General features: G+C 42.4%; 1 protein-coding gene across 1 annotated transcript in view; it reads right to left on the bottom strand.

The window, feature by feature from the left end:
- LOC133656329 (serine/threonine-protein kinase mTOR-like) overlaps window positions 1–18,985 on the bottom strand; it is a 274,420-nt gene that overhangs the window by 216,713 nt on the left and 38,722 nt on the right. The window contains exons 6-7 of the mRNA XM_062057364.1: window positions 18,633–18,725; window positions 2,547–2,693 (exon numbers count right to left, since the gene is read on the bottom strand). Coding sequence (XP_061913348.1) covers window positions 2,547–2,693; window positions 18,633–18,725 — 240 coding nt within the window. The remainder of the gene's footprint in view (window positions 1–2,546; window positions 2,694–18,632; window positions 18,726–18,985) is intronic.

Raw genomic sequence — 18,985 nt, 5'->3', positions numbered from 1 at the left:
CACTCAATGTTCCCTCTCATTTTTCATGAATCTGAGCAAAGGCAAAAACTTCCAGAGCACAGTGTGAACAGACACCAGCATCACACCTGTCCCAAAGCTGACTTCATAACAAGTTACATCTTTTATTATGATCATCAAATGACAGCAGTTATTTTCATGAGATTATTTTCTAATTTAGGTGACTTCAAATGGAAATAACAAAAAAAAAATCTTGTTTTTCATTAGCTATGTACCAGCGTGCCTGCTTTGGAAATAATTTGTACCCCTTTCAGAGATGACATTCAATTCCCCTAAAGCATTCTCATGTTGCACAATGTGATGTAAGCATGGGATAGAGTATACATTCCTGTAACTTTCTGTTTGTAAAATATACACTATAATGCCAAAAGTATTTGGCCACCCATCCAAATGATGAGAATCAGGTGTCCTAATCACTTGGCCCAGCCACAGGTGTATAAAATCAAGCACTTACTCATGGAGACTGTTTCTATGAACATTTGTGAAAGAATGGGCCGCTCTCAGTGATTTCCAGCGTGGAACTGTCATAGGATGCCACCTGTGCAACAAATCTAGTCGGGAAATTTCCTCGCTCCTAAATATTCCAAAGTCAACTGTCGGCTTTTTTATAAGAAAATGGAAGAGTTTGGGAACAACAGCAACTCTGCCACAAAGTGGTAGTATAGTGGAGGATGAATAATGGTGTGGGGTTGTTTTTCAGGAGTTGGACTTGGCCCCTTAGTTCCAGTGAAAGGAACTTTGAATGCTCCAGGATACCAAAACATTTCGGACAATTCCATGCTCCCAACCTTGTAGGAACAGTTTGGAGCAGGTCTTCTGTTCCTCTTCCAACATGACTGTGCACCAGTGCACAAAGCAAGGTCAATAAAGACATGGATGAGAAAGTCTGGTGTGGATGAACTTGACTGGTCTGCACAGAGTCCTGACCTGAACTCCGACAGAACACCTTTGGGATGAATTAGAACGGAGACTGCGCGCCAGACCTTCTCGACCAACATCAGTGTGTGACCTCACCAATGCGCTTTTGGAAGAATGGTGGAGAATTCCTATAAACACACTCCGCAACCTTGTGGACAGCCTTCCCAGAAGAGTTAAAGCTGTAATAGCTGCAAAGGGTGGACCCACATCATATTGAACGCTATGGGTTAGGAATGGGATGTCACTTCAAGTTCATATGCGAGTCAAGGCAGGTGGCCAAATACTTTTGGCAAGATAAATGAAATAAACATAAATGAACATTCTTAATACATGACAGTAGAATTAGCACACATTTATTTGAAGAGTCATAGTGTAACCACCTGGCATTTACACTTTATGTGTAGTATTGGAGTTGTCAGACTTTTTGTGTGGCCATAAACGCATCAGTGGCTGAGATGACGAACTGGCCCAGTTTGTAAATGGTAAATGGGTTATACTTGTATAGCGCTTTTCTACCTTCAAGGTACTCAAAGTGCTTTGACACTATTTCCACATTCACCCATTCACACACACGCCGATGGCGGGAGCTGCCATGCAAGGCCCTAACTACCACCTATCAGGAGCAAGGGTGAAGTGTCTTGCTCAAGGACACAACGGACGTGACGAGGTTGGTAGCAGGTGGAGATCGAACCAGGAACCCTCAGGTTGCTGGCACGGTCACTCTCCCAACTTCGCCACGCCGCAGTTATTTGACAGTTATTTAAACATAACTCCTAAACCATACATGCAAAATGGCTAGTAATGCCTGAAATAATGTATCTTTGTAAGTTTTAAAAGAAACGTAAGATTTTGTAAGGTTTGCAAATACAAAATTTCGTTTTTTACTCAATATGATAGTAATGTTCTTAGAATCCTGAGATAATCTGAAAAAAGCAATAAAAATGTATTGAAACATAACTTTAAAACCAAACATGCAAAATGTCTAATAATGCCTGGAATAATGTATCTTCGTGTGTTTTACTAAAAAAATATCTTTTGTAAGGTTTGCTAAGACACAAATTAGTTTTTTTACTCAATATGACAGTATAACTGTCATACTAAATATGAAAGTTATATAGACATAACTCCAAAACCGAACATGCAATATGTCTAAAAATGTCTGTAATAATGTATCTATTTGATTTTTACGAGAATCAGGTGTTTTGTAAGGTTTACAAATACAAAAATGTATTCCACAAAATGAGCAGTTTTGCTAGATAGATGTTTTTTTACTCATGTTTTTGTTGTGGTTACGGCCGAAAATGAAACGTGTTTGCTCCGTAAAAGTGATGGATGTAATTGATGTCCTCGTTAAAGCATCTCGAAAGACGTTGCAATGAACAGTGTTGACGATGATTGTTTTATCTGTTAGGGGCGCTTGTCGTCAGCTGTCATTCACAGTCGCATTGCAAAATCCTGCAGAACAAATAGTTATGTTGTTTACAGTCAGATTGGATTCTATTTTGTGCGCGGCATAGATTTGCTGTGCGCAGAGGCGCGCGCACACCTTAAAGGTAACGTTGCCGACACCCCCCAACAAAACTATTGTTTTTGTCGTCGCTCTCTCTGACCTTCTGGAGGGCGATGGTGCTGACGTGCAGCTTCTTCATTGGCCCCGCCTCCACGGGGCCGCTGACCAGGGCGTCGCCTTGGTTACCGCGGAGCTGGCGGTGCTGGAAGATGAGAGGGTTCTCTTCCTCCTCTGCCAGAGTGTAGCCCTGTTATGCACACACACACACACACACACACACACACACACACACACACACACACACACACACACACACACACACACACACACACAGAGTTGAACAAGTGCACACTCTTCCTAGCTAATGATTAGCTAATTATTTGCGTATGTTGCAGAGAATGTTTTGCTTGATTACAGTATTGTTTGCATCAATCCAACATGAGGTGATGTGTCTGGAGGCCTTACGCATGCATTCAATGTCACTTAAGAGGAACTGTGCCAGTAGAAACTCAGGAAAACTAGAAATAATGGGAAAAAATGATCTGTTTTTCCTGCATAACAACAAACTAATACACTAATATTTGTTATTAGTATTATAAAATATTATTAGTACTATAGTATAACATATTATTATTAGTTGCTCCAGTGCTAACCGTACAGTCACTGAGAAGCCAGTGTTTACCCAATAACGTACAATAGCTAACACTTCACATTCCAGGTGATTGGTGTGCGACCAGTCATGTTACACAAAAAACATTGATCGTATTATGTGTTTTAAAATTTGAGCTTTGAGCAGCGGACTTCCGTAGTTTAGTCAGTACAGAATGCAGAGCAGTTTTGGTGAATAATGTATATGAGTGGTGTTTTTTTTAATCAAGAATGGAGTATGAATCAAATCGTGACCACCAAGAATCGAATCAAAGATTCACAGCCCTACTGTACATGTCTGTAAGTGTCAATTTTGTTCTGGTAAAATCTCGTATGTTCAACATTTGTACATACCGCTATGCTAGTTTTCGTTAGTCTGTCCATTGTATGTTAGCATTAAACTAGTAGCATTAAAGCCAACTTTTATCCTGTATGGTTATTTCAGTTTATACCAAACAGTATTGTTGATTTAAAATGATTCCTACACGTATTTGTAGGTGTATATTAATGTACTTTCCTTTGTGTGCTGACTTTAACACTAGCTTCATAGTGGAGACGAGAGATCCACCGATATGTTTTTTTTCAGGGCCGATATTGATTCGGATAATCAGCAGTCTGGGAGGATGATAATGAATATTTGGAGGTGATATTCATTTGCGGTAAACGTTATTTAAACACCAGTAAACATCTGGACAGTGTCCTTGCAGTCCTTCCATTTAGTCCTTTCAACCGGAAGTAGAAGTGCCGTTTCCGTCTTCTAGCCGTCCACAGCGGTTCTACTCGTATGGATTTTTCATTCATCACTCCAAGCAACGTTGGTAAGTCTTACAATATAACTAAAACAATTCTTACTTACAAAACTGTCCCATGTGTGATGTCTGCAGGAGTGTTTTCATGCATATTTGTACATGCTATCGTAATGTAATGACACCAGCCTCGTTAGCATTAACTAATATGCTAAAACATTTACGAGTGTGTGTTAGTATTATTATCTTACAATGACATTATTTTGGGATTGTTACACTTTCACAAATTCCTGTTTTCACAAAGCTGATTAGAGAGCTAGCTTGCGCAGCTAGTGGGTCAATGATGATGACTTCTGTTTTTTTTGATCAGCCGTTTTACTACCGCTTGTTGGGATAAGTATATTAAAACCCATATGGCACCAATTCCCGGTACAGAGGAATCGATCTAATTTTCGGTTACATCTGGACAAAGCTTTAAGTTGTTTTTTGAACATTAACATTATTTTGAACATGAGGAAACGTGGAACAAGTATCCATCCATCCATTTTCTACCGCTTGTCCAAGTAGCGACATAATATTTTATGCGGCGCTAATGTTGTGGTTAATTTAGCAGCAAAAAACATCAAACACCTTTATTACGTGTATCCAAGAGGAGCATCAACATTTGCATTTCAAAATATAGAACATTTGCGATCAAAAGTTTACATACACTTGTAAAGAACATAATGTCATGGCTGTCTTGAGTTTCCAATAATTTCTACAACTCTTATTTTTTTGTGATAGAGTGATTGGAGCACATACTTGTTGGTCACAAAAAACATTCATGAAGTTTGGTTCTTTTACGAATTTATTATGGGTCTACTGAAAATGTGAGCAAATCTGCGGGGTCAAAAGTATACATACAGCAATGTTAGTATTTGGTTAAATTTTTTTTTTCATCTGACCAGATAACTTTTTTCCAGAAGGTCTTATCTTTGTCCATGTGATGTCAGATGAAACAAAAATTGAGCTGTTTGGCCACAATACCCAGCAATATGTTTAGAGGAGAAAAGGTGAGGCCTTTAATTCCAGGAACACCATCCCTACCGTCAAGCATGGTGGTGGTAGTATTAGGCTCTGGGCCTGTTTTGCTGCCAATGGAACTGGTGCTTTACATGGGACAATGACAAAGGAGGATTACCTCCAAATTCTTCAGGACAACCTAAAATCATCAGCCCGGAGGTTGGGTCTTGGGCGCAGTTGGGTGTTCCAACTGGACAATGACCCCAAACACACGTCAAAAGTGGTAAAGGAATGGCTAAATCAGGCTAGAATGAAGGTTTTAGAATGGCCTACCCAAAGTCCGGACTTCAACGTGTGGACAATGCTGAAGAAACAAGTCCATGTCAGAAAACCAACAAATTTAGCTGAACTGCAACAATTTTGTCAAGAGTGGTCAAAAATCCAAGCAGAAGCTTGTGGATGGCTACCAAAAGTGCCTTATTGCAGTGAAATTTGCCAAGGGACATGTAAGCAAATATTAACATTGCTGTGTGTATACTTTTGACCCAGCAGATTTGCTCACATTTTCAGTAGACCCATAATTGAGTTCCGGTTCTGGTTCACCGTGCGTGACTACTCGCTGACTGCTCGCTGTTGCGAAAAAGGCTAAGTATTGCTCTATCTGTGTGCTTTTAATTGTTCTACAGCTTTCTTTACTACTTCTCAAACATATTTAGTGGTACTATTTAACTTGCAAATCACCCGATCTCTGTCTCACCACCCCTCCCTCAGCTAGCTAGCTGCTAAGCTAGCGCGGAGAAAGGCAGCGCCGTTCGGAAGGAAGCTACTCCCGCACACCGCGACCACTCCCCGGAAGACAGCAGGAACTTCACTCGGTGACAGAAAACACCGTGAGTAATGGCTTCCTGCGCGTCTTGCACCTTACTCACGGAGAGGTTGGCTCTGCTAGAGGGCCGTGTCCGCCAGTTAGAGCTGAGTAATCTCGTAACTTTAGATGTTGCGGACACATCTGCTAGCGTTAGCTGTAGCGAGCTAACTAGCCCAGCTTGTAGCAGTCCTAAGCGGCCTACAAGCTACCGTGTACCGGTTGAGACGCATAATAGATTTAGCTCTTTAGCTAGTCCTACACCCCAGTCTACCGGGCACCACACCTTAGTCATAAGGGACTCCATCACTCGAAACATAAAGCTTAACAAACCAGCCACAATTAAGTGTATTCCCGGGGCCAGAGCACCTGACATTGAAGCTAATCTTAGGGAGCTAACTCGCAACAGGCCTAGTAAACACGTACGACAGGCTAATCGCACCACTAGTTATGCAAATATTAAAGATTAAAGATTAAAGTACCAATGATTGTCACACACACACACTAGATGTGGTGAAATTTGTCCTCTGCATTTGACCCATCCCCTTGGGGAGCAGTGGGCAGCAGCGTCGCCGCACCCGGGAATCATTTTTGGTGATTTAACCCCCAACTCCAACCCTAGATGCTGAGTGCCAAGCAGGGAGGTAATGGGTCCCATTTTTATAGTCTTTGGTATGACTCGGCTGGGATTTGAACTCCAACCTACCGATCTCAGGGCGGACACTCTAACCACTAGGCCACATATAGTTGTACATGTTGGCTCCAATGACACTAGAATGAGACAGTCAGAGATTACAAAGAGAAACATAGCCAGGACTTGTGATCTCGCCAGAAAGATGTCCAGGCATCGAGTAATTGTCTCTGGCCCCCTGCCTGCGAGAGGCAATGATGAGAGATATAGCAGGTTAGTCTCGCTTAACAAGTGGCTGGCTATCTTCTGTAGACAACAGGGACTAACGTTTATTGATAACTGGCCCTCTTTCTGGGGCAAACCAGGCTTGCTGATGAGAGACGGCCTTCACCCTAACCAGGAAGGTGCCATCATCCTGTCTAGGAACATAGACTACTGTTTAAGTCTCACTTGACTGACTACACTAGAGCAAACCCGGTCACAGGCAATTACAAAGTCTGTTAGTCCGGGTGAGGAGTCAGTTAAGCTAGAACTATTTATTTTAGTTAAAGGGTTTATTTTATTTTATTCATTATTTTTATTTTTATTTTTATTTTTATTTTTTATATTTTTTTGTTTTTGTTTTTGTTTTTGTTTTGTTTTGGTGTATGTATGTGTGTGTGTATGTGTGCATATGTATATGTATGTAGGTGTATATATGTGTGTGTGTATGTGTATATGCATGCATGTGTGTATGTGTATGTATGTGTATATACATATATGTATGTATATGTGTATGTGTGTATGTATGTGTAGGTGTGTGTATGGGTGTGGATGTCCGGTGGATCGATTGGCCTGTATGTGGACGAGTTGGGGTAGGTGGGTTGGCGGCCTCTGTGGTAGCTGGGGGTGTGCGTTGTTGTGGTTTACGGGGTAGGTCGCTTTTTTTTGTTTCAGGTTTCGGCGGCCGCGGGTGTTTGTACTGCGGACGGGCGGTGGTGGTGATGGTTGCTGTGGTACTGCCGGCGGTTGGCGTCGCTGTGTTGGGTTGGAGTGGTTGGGGGACTGTGGCTGGTATCTGTGCGCTTGTGGGGTTGTGGGGGCTGGCTGGCGTTGGCTTGACGGCTGGTTTGGGGGCTGGCGTGCGGACGGGGTGCATTGACTTCTTCCCCAGTTGGGGGGCACCATCCCCTGGCCGGAACTCGTATGGGTGCGTTGCTGTGTGGATGGCCGGGATGCGGTGTTTGCATTGGGCATGGGGCTGTGCAGTTTTTCTGCGTTTGGTTGCTGGTATGGGCTCTGCGGGGTTGGGTTGGGGCGGGCGGGGGCTGGCTTTGTTTGGCGGGGGGTGGGCTCGCGTGACGTCACGCTAAAGTGGTCTGGTGTGGGTCACGGGCCGTGGGGGGGGCGGCTTCCTGGCCGTGGTTCCTGGTTGTCGGCCGCATGGACTGGGGGGGATGTCCGGGCCCTCTACTCCTCCTACTTATAGCACACACAGTCACACAAATATAGGACTTTGGGGGATTGTCCTGCGGGGAGGCATGGCGGGGGATTGAGGATGCCTCCTATGGGGCTCCGGTCCTCCTGTCTTGTCCCCTGCTCGGCCATCCCTCAATCTTAGCTGCATATTAGACACTTAGGATTTGGAGGGCTCGGCTTGGTTGGGACCCACCAAGACCTTGATGTCCCCCAATTTTAATCGCATTATTAGTTCCCACAAGCATACATATCTCACTCACGCTACAGTACACATATCAATAGGGACTGGAGGTCGGCTGTAATGGCTGACCTCCTAATTTTAACTACACAGTAGACACTCTGGGGGCCTTGTACACATGCATGTGGGGGGGTTGGGGTTCGGCGCACCCCTCATTGCCTCGTCGGCCGGCGCGGATTCCGGGGACTGCGTTCTGGTGGCCTGCCAGGCTTTTATTAATTTATTATTATTATTATTTTTTTATTTTTTTTTATTTAAATTTTTATGTGTATATGTGTGTATGTATATATATATATATATATGTGTGTATGTGTGTATGTATGTATGTATGTATGTATGTGTATGTGTATGTGTATGTATATGTATGTATATATGTATATATATATATTTATTTATTTTTATTTTATTTTATTTTTTATTTGTGTGTGGCGTCGCGCGGGTCTCGCTTCCTGTTGGGTGGGGTCCGTGCCCGTGTGGCCCGACCTTGCGCTGTGGGGTCTCTGTTGGCGACTTGATGTGGTGGCGGCGCGGCGCCCGTGTCTGGTCTGGATACTGTGTCTCGGTTGTTTGGGCGGTGGTGTCTCTGTGCGGGTTTGGGTTGGGGTGGTGGGGTCTTTTGGCGGGGGGGGGGTGTTGGTGTCTCTTGTTTGCGTATTGGCGTTTGGGCTTGCTGGCGGGCTGGCGCTGGCTGGTATCTGTGATCCTGTTGGCGTGTGGTTGCCGGTCGCGGTTTATTTTTTGATCGCTTTGATTTGATTGGGTAGTGCTGGCTGTCTGTGGGTGTTGTGGCTGCTGTTTCTGCTGCCGTTTGTTTGTGGTGTGGGCGCCCGTGGCTGCTGGGTCTGGTGCAGGGGGGTGGCTGATGTTGTGACTGGTGGCAGCGCGCGCGCGTGGTGGTTGTCGGGGCTGACAAACTGTGTATATGTATGTGTATGGGTATGTGTGTGTGTGTATGTATGTATGTATGTATGTATGTATGTATGTATGTATGTATATATATGTGTATGTGTATGCATGTGTATGTATGTGTACATGTGTATGTTTATGTGTATGTATATATATATGTATGTATATTTCTGGGGGTACGTTCTGGGCCTGCCTGTCGGGTGGGGGTCGGCGCCTCAGGCTACTGCATCCGGACTGCGTGTCTGGAGCTCCTGGGTCCCGCCGTCCATCCCTTCCGGGTGGCCGTCTTGGTTGGGGCCTGCTGGGTCTGGTCCCTGCGTCTACTGTGGTGGCTTGGTGCTGCAGGGTATTCCGAGGTGCTGCGAGTCGGCCAGTTGTTGGGGTAGCGACCTTGTGTGTCAGCATGTCTGTGATCTTCTTTTAATTCTTTTTTTTATTTATTTATTTATTTATTTTTTTTTATAAATAGATTTAATTATTTTTTTTTTTTTTTTATTTTTTTCCCCTTTTTTAAAAAAATATATTTTATTAATATTATTATTATTATTATTATTATGTATTTATTTATTTTATTTATTTATTCCCCTACCTCGGGGGGGGGACTCGGCGGGGCGGTTGCTGGTTGTTCCATCTCCATCGTTGGGGGCCCTGTGGGTGGGGTGGGTGGTTCCTGTGGCCCCGTGCTGGGTGGTCCTGTGGCGGCCGGCTTGGGTGGGGTGGCCGTGGGCTGGCCTCGCCGCGCTCTCCGGGGGTGGGGGGGGCTCGTGGGGGCCCTGTTGCCGGTGGGGCGGGGGCGGTCTTCCCGTCCGGTTGCGGGGGGTCTCCGGGCCCCTCGGGCGGGGCGTCCCGCCTTTCTGTCCGTGTGGGGTGTGGTCTCTCGCTGGCTTGGGGTCTGGCTGCCCCCTGTTTTTCTCGTGCCTTGTCCTCTGCCGGGTGCGTCTGTCTGCGGCCTGCTGCTGGCCCTTGTGGGCGGCACGGTGGGCCAGGCTCTGGGGTTCCTGTCGCTATCCGGCTTGGCTGCGTGGGGGCGGTGGCCCCTGGTTCCCTGGGCACCACACCTACTGTTTGTGGGATGGGCTCTCGGGGAGGCTGGGGCCGTACTCTGGCTCCCGCACACACTGGGAGTCAAATGTATTGTACATGCAAATTCACATATACTCACACACATACATACAGACATACATAGGTACCTACGCTCCCACATATATATACAAATAAATACAGTACATATTTACACACTCAAAGTTCGTACATCCACACGCACATTCATTATACAAACATACTGTATACACATACTGTACATATACATTCACTGTAAAAACATACATATACACATACTGTACATATACATTCACTGTACAAACACACACATACACATACTACACATACATTCACTGTACAAACACACACATACATATACTGTACATATACATTCACTGTACAAACACACATTTACACATTCTGTACATATACATTCACTGTTCAAACACACATACTGTATACACATACTGTACATATACATTCGCTGTACACACATATACACATACTGTACATATACATTCACTGTACAAGCACACATACACATACTGTACATATACAAGTACATATGCACACATACACTCATGCACATAATCACGTTTCATCAAACATATATTAACGTTGTTGCCATAGGGTAAACTGGGTATAACACATGGCACACTGACAAAGCTTAACCTATTGTTACTATAACAATCTACAAGGTTAAGGTTGCTTCTCTTTCTTCCCCTCCATTTTTCTGCATTCTTTCGTATCTCAAGTTATCATTACGTATATGTATTGTTGCATTTGAACAATTGTATTGTTGATAATAAAGGTAAAGTACTGGTATTGTTTATTATCAATAGCACTATTTCTATTGGTATTCATATTGCTCCATTTTTAGTGTAATAATGCTCATTGTCATTTCTGTATTTTTTTTTTTTTTTTTAATTTTCGCTAACTGCTTATTTGCTATTACTTTTACCATCATATTTGTACATGTCGTATTTGCTGATGTTGCTCTGTTGTTGTTGTTGTGTTTGCTGTTGTTGTTTTTGTCTCTCTGTCTAATCCCCCTCTTGTCCCCACAATTCCCCCCTCTGTCTTCCTTTTTCTCTCTTTCTATCCCCTCCTGCTCCGGCCCGGCTGCACCAAATGATAATATAAATACATTTAATAAAGTCAAAATACAAGTAAGGCAACAAGAGAAGTATCCTACACTTCTCTTTTGTAAAGTAAATCTGAACAGCCGATATGGGCATCTACATCTGCTATATGATTTGCCCGAGAAGCTGGGCAGGACATTATAAAAAAAAAAAAAAAAAAAAAAAAAAAAAAAAAAAGAACTAGCCAGCGCCAGGCTGGATAATCCATGTACGCATAGCAATTCTCTTAGAATAATACACAATTCACATAATGTTTTTCTGTTGTGACTGTGTCAGAGGTAGACATGCATTCTACTGAGGTGGCAATTTATGATGTGTCCAGTTTATCGCAGCACCAAGCAAACAATCGGAAAATTCCCGTCATATCAATTCCTAGATATGGTCGAAACTATTTAAAGTGCACTACGCATAATAAACGCAACATTGCAATATTGCTACTACGAATAATCTCAACAAAAACTCGTCAAAACAGTCCAATACCTATAATATTGGCTTTTTAAACATAAGATCATTGTCTCCCAAAGCGTTATTAATTAATGAGGTCATTAGAGACAACAATCTTAACGTCATTGGTCTTAGCGAAACCTGGCGCAAACCAGACGATTTTTTTGCGCTAAGTGAGGCATCTCCTCCTAACTATACGAATGCGCATGTTGCCCGTCCTCTTAAAAGGGGAGGGGGTGTCGCACTAATATACAATGAAAACTTTAACCTTACCCCTAACCTAAATAATAAACATAAATCGTTTGAGGTGCTTACTATGAGGTCTGTCACACCGCTACCTCTCGACCTGGCTGTTATCTACCGCCCCCTGGGCCCTATTCGGACTTTATCAGTGAATTCTCAGAGTTCGTTGCTGATCTAGTGACGCACGCCGACAATATAATCATAATGGGGGAATTTAATATCCATATGAATACCCCATCGGATCCTCAGTGCGTGGCGCTCCAGACCATAATTGATAGCTGAATAATACATGAACCCACGCATTGCAACGGTAATACGATAGATCTAGTGCTTGTCAGGGGTGTCACCACCTCCAAAATTATGATACTTCCATATACTAAAGTAATGTCCGATCATTACCTTATACAATTTGAAGTTTTGACTCATTGTCAACAAGCTAATAATAATAATAACTGCTATAGCGGCCGCAACATTAATGCTGCTACAACGATGATCTTGCTGACCTACTGCCTTCGGTAATGGCACCATTCCCAAATTATGTCGGCTCTATTGATAACCTCACTAACAACTTTGACGATGCCCTGCGCGAAACCATTGATAGTATAGCATCGCTAAAGCAAAAAAGGGCCCCTAAAAGGCGCACCCCATGGTTTACAGAAGAAATTAGAGCTCATAAATTATCATGTAGAAAGCTGGAACGCAAATGGCGCGCGACTAAACTTGAGGTTTTCCATCAAGCATGGAGTGATAGTTTAATAACTTATAAACGCATGCTTACCTTAGCTAAAGCTAAATATTACTCAAATCTCATCCGCCTCAACAAAAACGATCCTAAATTTCTGTTTAGTACAGTAGCATCGCTAACCCAACAAGGGACTCCTCCCAGTAGCTCCACCCACTCGGCAGATGACTTTATGAATTTCTTTAATAAGAAAATTGAACTCATTAGAAAGGAGATTTAAGACAATGCATCCCAGCTACAACTGGGTTATATTAACACTGATACGACTGTATATACGACGGATACTGCCCTCCAAAATAGTCTCTCTCTTTTTGATGAAATAACAGAGGAATTATTACGGCGTGTAAGTGGGATAAAACAAACAACATGTTTACTTGACCCACTTCCTGGGAAACTTATCAGGGAACTGTTTGTATTATTAGGTCCATAAGTGTTAAATATTATAAACTTATCACTTTCCTCCGGCACTGTTCCCCTAGCACTCAAAAAAGCGGTTATTCATCCTCTGCTCAAAAGACCTAACCTCGATCCTGACCTCATGGTAAACTACCGACCGGTGTCCCACCTACCGTATATTTCGAAAATTCTCGAAAAAATTGTTGCACAGCAGCTAAATGAACACTTAGTGTCTAACATTCTCTGTGAACCTTTTCAAACCGGTTTCAGGGCAAATCACTCTACGGAGACAGCCCTCGCAAAAATGACTAATGATCTATTGCTAACGATGGATTCTGATGCGTCATCTATGCTGCTGCTTCTTGATCTTAGCGCCGCTTTCGATACCGTCGATCATAATATTTTATTAGAGCGTATCAAAACACGTGTTGGTATGTCAGACTTAGCCTTGTCTTGGTTTAACTCTTATCTTACTGACAGGATGCAGTGCGTCTCCCATAACAATGTGACCTCGGACTATGTCAAGGTAACGTGCGGAGTTCCCCAGGGTTCGGTTCTTGGCCCTGCACTCTTTAGTATTTACATGCTGCCGCTAGGTGACATCATACGCAAATACGGTGTTAGCTTTCACTGTTATGCTGATAACACCCAACTCTACATGCCCCTAAAGCTGACCAACACGCCGGATTGTAGTCAGCTGGAGGCGTGTCTTAATGAAATTAAACAATGGATGTCCGCTAACTATTTACAACTCAACGCCAAGAAAACAGAAATGCTGATTATCGGTCCTGCTAGACACCGACATCTATTTAATAATACCACCTTAACATTTGACAACCAAACAATTACACAAGGCGACTCGGTAAAGAATCTGGGTATTATCTTCGACCCAACTCTCTCGTTTGAGTCAACACATTACGAGTGTTACTAAAACGGCCTTCTTTCATTTCCGTAATATCGCAAAAATTCGTTCCATTTTGTCCACTAGCGACGCTGAGATCATTATTCATGCGTTCGTTACGTCTCGTCTCGATTACTGTAACGTATTATTTTCGGGTCTCCCTATGTCTAGCATTAAAAGATTACAGTTGGTACAAAATGCGGCTGTTAGACTTTTGACAAAAACAAGAAAGTTTGATCATATTACGCCTATACTGGCTCCCCTGCACTGGCTTCCTGTGCACTTAAGATGTGACTTTAAAGTTTTACTACTTACGTATAAAATACTACATGGTCTAGCTCCAGCCTATCTTGCTGATTGTATTGTACCATATGTCCCGGCAAGAAATCTGCGTTCAAAGAACTCCGGCTTATTAGTGATTCCCAGAGCCCAAAAAAAGTCTGCGGGCTATAGAGCGTTTTCTATTCGGGCTCCAGTACTCTGGAATGCCCTCCCGGTAACAGTTAGAGATGCTACCTCAGTAGAAGCATTTAAGTCCCATCTTAAAACTCATTTGTATACCCTAGCCTTTAAATAGACCCCCTTTTTAGACCAGTTGATCTGCCGTTTCTTTTCTTCTCTCCTCTGCTCCCCTCTCCCTCGGGGAGGGGGAGTTGCACAGGTCCGATGGCCATGGATGAAGTGCTGGCTGTCCAGAGTCGGGACCCCGGGTGGACCGCTAGCCTGTGCATCGGTTGGGGACATCTCTGCGCTGCTGACCCGTCTCCGCTCGGGACGGTTTCCTGCTGGCCCCACTATGGACTGGACTCTCGCTGATGTGTTGGATCCACTGTGGACTGGACTTTCACAATATTATGTCAGACCCACTCGGGGGGGGGGGGGTTTACCCACATATGCCGTCCTCTCAAAGGTTTCTCATAGTCATTCACATCGACGTCCCACTGGGGTGAGTTTTTCCTTGCCCGTATGTAGGCTCTGTACCGAGGATGTCGTTGTGGCTTGTGCATCCCTTTGAGACACTTGTGATTTAGGGCTATATAAACAAACATTGATTGATTGATTGATTGATAATAAATTCATAAAAGAACCAAACTTCATGAATGTTTTTTGTGACCAACAAGTACCGTATTTTTCGGACTATAAGTCACAGTTTTTTTCATAGCTTGGCCGGGGGTGCAAATTATACTCAGGAGCGACTTATGTGTGAAATTATTAACATATTACCGTTAAATATCAAATAATATTATTTAGCTCATTCACGTAAGAGACTAGACGTATAAGATTTCATGGGATTTAGCGATTAGCAGTGACAGATTGTTTGGTAAACGTATAGCATGTTTTATATGTTATACTTATTTGAATGACTCTTACCATAATATGTTACGTTAACATACCAGGCACGTTCTCAGTTGGTTATTTATGCCTCATATAACGTACACTTATTCAGCCTGTTGTTCACTATTCTTTATTTATTTCAAATTGCCTTTCAAATGTCTATTCTTGGTGGTGGATTTTATCAAATAAATTTCCCCAAAAAATGCGACTTATACTCCAGTGCGCCTTATATATGTTTTTTTCCTTCTTTATTATGCATTTTCGGCAGGTGCGCCTTATACTCCGAAAAATACGGTATGTGCTCCGATCACTCTATCACAAAAAAATAAGAGTTGTAGAAATGATTGGAAACTCAAGACAGCCATGACATTATGTTCTTTACAAGTGTATGTAAACTTTTGATCATGACTGTATACACACATTTATATATATATACATATATACACATAGGTTTGTATATATACACACATACAGTTATGTTCATAATAATAGCAGTGTGTTTAAAAAGGTGAGTAAACCTCAAAATTCTTCAAATAAATTGTATTTTAATGAACACAAATGCATTGGGGACACTGCACATTCTATTTCAAAAACAGAAAATTGGAAAAAAGTAATTGGATTTGATAATATTTTACAGAAAGTCAATAAATATAAAACAAAAAAATAGCAGTGCTGACATATTTCTTTACAAAACTCAAATGTACCATATAAACTAAGAAAGGCTTGCATATTCAACTTTCTTGAGGATCATTAACTAATATTTAATTGCATAACCACGGTTTCTGATAACTGCTTCACATCTGTGGCACATGGAGTTGACCAACTTTTGGCACCTGTCAACAGGTATTGCAGCCCAGGACAATTCGTTCCACAATTCCTCTGCATTTCTTGGTTTTGCCTCATGAACAGCATTTTTGTATCAGCCCACAAGTTTTCAATGGGATTAAGGTCCGGGGATTGTGCAGGCCACTCCATGACTTCTTCCAGTATTCTGATGTACTAAAACTGATCCATGATCCCAGGTATGCGATAAATAGGACCAACACCAAAGTACGAGAAACATCCCCATATCATGATGCCTGCACCACCATGCTTCACCGTCTTCACTGTGTACTGTGGCTAGAATTCAGTGTTTGCAGGACGTCTGACAAACTGTCCGTGGCCCTTAAACTCAAAAAGAACAATCTTACTCTCATCTGTCCACAAAATATTACGTCATTTCTTTTTAATCCAGTCAATGTGTTCCTTGGCAAATTATAACCGCTTCAGCACATGTCATTTTTTTAACAATGGGACTTTGCGGAGGCTTCTTGCTGGTAGCTTGGCTTCACATAGACGTGGTCTGATTGTTACAGTACTCACAGGCCATCTTAGATCTTCTTTCATCCTCCTGGAGCTGATCATTGGCTGAGTCTTTGCCATTTTGGTTATTCTCCCATCCATTCCAATAGTCGTTTTTCTTTTTCTTCCTCGCCTTTCTGGTTTTGGCTGCCATTTTAAAGCGTTTGATATCATTTTAGCTGAACAGCCTATCATTTTCTGCACTTCTTTATAGGTTTTCCCCTCTTTTATTAATTTCTTAATCAAAGAACGCTCTTTTTCTGAACAGTGTCTGGAACGACCCATTTTACTCTGTTTTTAAAGGACAAATGCACAGCCAGCATATGCAGCGTCAGTTGCCTTGAAGCTTAAATAAGGGCCACCTGTTTAACACCTTTTTTTCCCCACATAATCAATGACGTCACTTATGGAACTCAGCACTGCTATTTTTTTGAACACGCCCTTTTCAGTAAATGATTCAGTTTCACAGAATCAGCAGCATGCATGTCATGCCTGTTGGTTTTCTATACCTTTACTAAACATTCTAGAAACTTACTTGCAGTGTAGAAGTTTAAATTCTAACAAATACAGTGATTTATCTTGCTAGTGATGTGGGACTGCTATTATTTTGAACACAACTGTATATATATAAATATATACACATATATATATACACAGATATACACATACATATACATATATACACAGGTATGTATTTATACACACATATACACAAGTAAAAAAGCTGTACAAAAAAGCATTGCATCACTTGAGAAGTCGGCACAAGAGTTGCCATATTCTTTTAAAAAGTTGGTAGCGTTATGTCACTGTGCGTCAGAGAAGCCTACGTAAGCACGCTGCAGTGTCCTTCCATTTAGTCCTTTCAACCGGAAGTAGGAGTGCCGTTCCGTCTTCTAGCCGTCAACAGCGTTTCTACTCGTATTGATTCTTCATTCATCACTCCAAGCAACGTTGGTAAGTCTTACAATATAACTAAAACAATTCTTACTTACAAAACTGTCCCATGTGTGATGTCTGCAGGAGTGTTTTCATGCATGTTTTAATGACACCAGCCTCGTTAGCATTAACTAATATGCTAACACGTTTACGTCTGTTAGTATTATTAACTTACAATGACATTCTTTTTGTATTGTTTCACTTTCACAAATTCCTGTTTTCACAAAGCTGATTTGAGAGCTGGCTTGCGCAGTTAGTGGGGTCAATGACGATGACTTCTGTTGTGTTTGATCAGCCGTTTTACTGCCGTGTTACAGACACCGTTTGGAAACATTTAAGGTATGTAAATTAATATTTACAGAATATTTCTGTGTAAATAACTAATTTCACAACGTATATATCTGCAGCTTATATTCTGGTGCGACTAATATATGGAAACATATTTTTAACTTTAGAATTCAGTGGGTGCGGCTTATAGTCCGGTGCGGCTAATATATGGAAAATATTTGTTCCTCTAAAATTTTGTGGGTGTGGCTGTGCGCTCAATAGTCCGGAAAATACGGTAAATGATTTGAATGCCTCTGGACAACATATTAAATGCTTTTTAAGGCCTTAATTGTCTCAAATATCCACTTAAATACTTAAATATAAATGGTAAATGGGTTATACTTGTATAGCGCTTTTCTACCTTCAAGGTACTCAAAGCGCTTTGACGCTATTTCCACATTCACCCATTCACACACTAATGGCGGGAGCTGCCATGCAAGGCCCTAACCACCACCCATCAGGAGCAAGGGTGAAGTGTGTTGCTCAAGGACACAACAGACGTGACGAGGTTGGTAGAAGGTGGGGATTGAACCAGGAACCCTCAGGTTGCTGGCACGGCCACTCTCCCAACAGCGCCATGCCGTATTTTTACTGCTTTTAATGACCCACCAAAACCATATATTAGCTTTTATTCCACTTTTTTTTTCCTAAGTAGTATTTTTAGAACGTGCGGCCCGCACTTTGGACACCACTGCATTATAACAAATTATGAGATGAAGTCGCCCCCAGACGTCACCAATAGATTGCCAATGGGTGGTAAACAACTAACTCTAAGAATATGACGTTTTGTTGCACATGAGTGGCCTGAAAATGGTGTTTGGCGTAACATCAAGCGTGGACTGACCTTCACGATGCGACATATGAGGATGTCGTAACGCTGGTTGTTGATCCGGTGCTTCAGCATCACCTTGTTGACCATGGGAATGAAGATCTGGTACTGCAGACGAGAGGAAGGGAAAGCAAGTCAATAAAAGTGTGCCTAATTATACAGTTTAGCCTAAATTCCTCCTGAGGCAAATAAATGAGGATCAAACTGGTTCGACAGGAGATCAAAAGCTTGCTTTTCGCATGTTGCCAGACGTGGCTACGCCAGGAATGCTAACGATAGCGTTGATGACTGAGGAGGGGGCAGCCGTGACCTCATCCCCGCTCATAAATAGCAGCCCCCCCGTTGGCAAACACCGGTCCGTCACATGG

This window comes from Entelurus aequoreus, linkage group LG01, assembly GCF_033978785.1.
Source record: "Entelurus aequoreus isolate RoL-2023_Sb linkage group LG01, RoL_Eaeq_v1.1, whole genome shotgun sequence".
Taxonomy (NCBI): Eukaryota; Metazoa; Chordata; class Actinopteri; order Syngnathiformes; family Syngnathidae; genus Entelurus; species Entelurus aequoreus.
This window is presented reverse-complemented; position numbering and strand designations above follow the sequence as displayed.